The sequence below is a fragment of the Galeopterus variegatus genome, unplaced genomic scaffold (assembly GCF_000696425.1).
Source record: "Galeopterus variegatus unplaced genomic scaffold, G_variegatus-3.0.2 Scaffold841, whole genome shotgun sequence".
NCBI classification, from domain to species: domain Eukaryota; kingdom Metazoa; phylum Chordata; class Mammalia; order Dermoptera; family Cynocephalidae; genus Galeopterus; species Galeopterus variegatus.
The window spans coordinates 217967-221061 of NW_007726952.1; the positions used below are offsets into that span (position 1 = coordinate 217967).

At 40.4% G+C, this 3095-nt stretch overlaps 1 protein-coding gene across 1 annotated transcript in view; it reads left to right on the top strand.

Annotated features, from left to right (window-relative positions):
- HMCN1 (hemicentin 1) overlaps positions 1–2747 on the top strand; it is a gene marked incomplete at its 5' end in the record, with an annotated part of 218465 nt that extends 215718 nt beyond the window's left edge. Inside the window, 2 exons of the mRNA XM_008572836.1 lie at positions 175–301; positions 1809–2747. Coding sequence (XP_008571058.1) covers positions 175–301; positions 1809–2175 — 494 coding nt within the window. The remainder of the gene's footprint in view (positions 1–174; positions 302–1808) is intronic.
- Between the last annotated feature and the right edge of the window lie 348 nt (positions 2748–3095).

Consider the following 3095-nt stretch of genomic DNA (forward strand, 5'->3'; position numbering starts at 1 on the left):
AGAGCAGGAAATAAGTCCATCAGGTATCACGATCCCCATTTGTGGTTGAAGAAGCTGGGGGGAGAAGGGTCACGCTCTATGTGCCAGTCACATATCCACCACCCACAATGCCTGCTGTGATGGCCTTTTCTGACCCTCACTGCTGATGCTGCTTGTTGCTCATGCTCTTCCTAGATATTGATGAGTGTCTGGAGCAGAATGTGCGCTGTGGGCCGAATCGCATGTGCTTCAACATGAGAGGAAGCTACCAGTGCATTGATACGCCCTGCCCACCCAACTACCAACGGGATCCTGTCTCAGGGTATGTCTTGCCTTCTCATCCCAGACATGCATTTGAAAATCCTTCCCCTCTCTCCTTGATCAACATAAACTCTGCCTGTAGTCATGTCATAGACAGTCAATAACCCCAGGGAGGTGTGGGGTCACAGTGCATTCCTTCTTGAATGAATGGGCAAGAAATGAGCTCATCCTGCAGCAGCCACTGCAGCCTAAGCTATAACTTGTGGCTGCCAAGGTCTCCCAGAGCAGTCTCCCCAGCACGTAATCCACCACGCGCCATCGAGAAATCAGCCTCAGTAGCAAGCATTGTGTGGAGTGATGGAGCCTGCCTGTCTGTGACATGTTCCAGTTTCCAATTGTGTTGCCTTGGGGTTCTAAGGGCTCTCATCACTTACAGCACTCCAAGAAGTACCCTTTCTGCAGTTGTGCTGACTCACCAGCCCATGAGAGCGTGGAGAGATGAGCAAGGATGAGTCAACAGTCTGCCCGCTTACATGTTGTCCTGCTGTCTGAAACAGTCTTTTCTGGGCTCCCAGTAAACTACTCTTTTATTTCCTCCTTCCTCATACAAAAATGTACTCTGTCCAGGCACCAAGTTAGCAGGGTGCTTGAAAACAAGAGATCATGTTTATTTTGGATAGGCCCTGCTAATAAAAAGGTGTATCTGAAACTAAATACTTGTGGTTGGATCTCACACTTTGTTTTCCTCTTGGTGATGCCTACCAAGTTACTGTAACGTGGTCAAGTGTGGACAGCCCAGAATCCACCAAAAATCTGTTTGTAATTGGTCTGATGGGAATAGGAAGGAGAAGGAGACCATTAAAAATGTAGACTTGTGAAACTTCTGAAAACTCTGTGACTGAAGAATCTGTATCTCCATTAAATGGTCCTCTGTGCATTTTTTTTCTTCTTTGCTACTAGTCATTTCTGGCAAACAATTTAAAAGTCATGATGACTCAAAAAAACAGTCAGTGTGGGCTCTGGAAAAAGAAAATATCATTTTTTTAATCTAAAATAATGTGGAAGACAATTATAAAAGGAAGTCCCCCCCCCCAGGAACCCTAATTGACCTTTCATTACTTTTAGAAAGATGACCAAATATCAACATATCCTATTTCAGTTTTCAGTGTTAGGATAGATGTTATCATTAAAAGTAGCTTGTATTCCTCTCTTTAAGTACTTGTTTCCAATATATGTGCAGATGTTTTCATTTCCAGAACTGACTTTTCCTTTTAAAGAAAGTACTCTCATGTTATTGATGATAGTTGCTTCAATGGCTCAAACGCTTCTGATTTTCATGGAGCTGAGAAAGAGATATTTGACTCTAGACCAGCAAATTCTCTTAGCCATCTGGCATCTGTTTTGAGTTAGTGACATAGAACATGAGATGAGCCTTATTGCTCTTGCAGTCAGACTGTCTCCTGCATTTAATGCCTAAAAGTTGTCATAGATCGTGATCACCTGCAACGTACTGTCTCCTGCTTCCACACCAGATAACTATGTGTATTTCATGTGTTTATTGTCCTTAGGTTCTGCCTCAAGAACTGTCCACCCAATGATTTGGAATGTGCCTTGAGCCCATATGCCTTGGAATACAAACTTGTCTCCCTCCCATTTGGAATAGCTGCCAATCAAGATTTAATCCGGCTGGTTGCATACACGCAGGATGGAGTGATGCATCCCAGGACAACTTTCCTCATGGTAGATGAGGAACAGACCGTTCCTTTTGCCTTAAGGGATGAAAACCTAAAAGGAGTGGTGTACACGACACGACCCCTACAGGAACCAGAGACCTACCGCATGAGGGTTCGAGCCTTATCCTACAGCGCCAATGGGACAATTGAATATCAGACCACATTCATAGTTTATATAGCTGTGTCTGCCTATCCATACTAAAAAGCTCTCCAAACCTATTCCATGTATTTAAACTGCATTAATCATGGCACTCACATCTCCTTCCGGATTACTGTCTCTTGATCAGTTGCAATCTTGGCAACTTGGAATGGTGCTACACTCTGTTTTGTGTGCCTGCCTTGGTACTGCTGAGGCATTTTCATGATCCCACCATGGTCATATCTTTTAATATGGTCTAGAAAAGCCCCTTATTATTTTCTTTATTTATTACACTGGAGCAGTGACTTCCCAAGGATTATTCTGAACATCTAAAAGGGCACATCGGTGACGTTTTTTAGCTAAGATTGGTTTTCTTAAAACAAAACAGAATAAAATAAAACAAAAACAACTATTCAAAGTCAAGTAGATTTTTGAGCACTTGACTATTTTTAGAATAATAAAACGAGGTGCTATGTATTTTGATCAAAGCTTACAAATAACTTATGGAATTATTTTTTAAGTATTGATACTTTATAATAGGACATATACACATACTTTCACTTTAGGGGGAAAAAAATCACTACTCATTTTGGAAATGCAATACGGCTACTAAAAGTTTGTTTTATCCCAAATGGTGTTCACCTTATACTTTATAATAGGACATATACACATACTTTCACTTTAGGGGGAAAAAAATCACTGCTCATTTTGGAAATGCAATACGGCTACTAAAAGTTTGTTTTATCCCAAATGGTGTTCACCTTGATTAATAATATCCAAAACAAGGATAATATTGTCAGTAGTTTTGTGAAATCAGCTGAACCACTTATAATAAGGGAAAAAATATTAGTTTTTCTTCAGACAATTGTTTATGGTATGGATCTTTGTACTAACATTTACATATAACCTTTCATTTACTTAGCTCCACAACTTTTACATTCCAAAATTTTTTTAATTTTCCTGTCCATGAAAATAATTTTAAA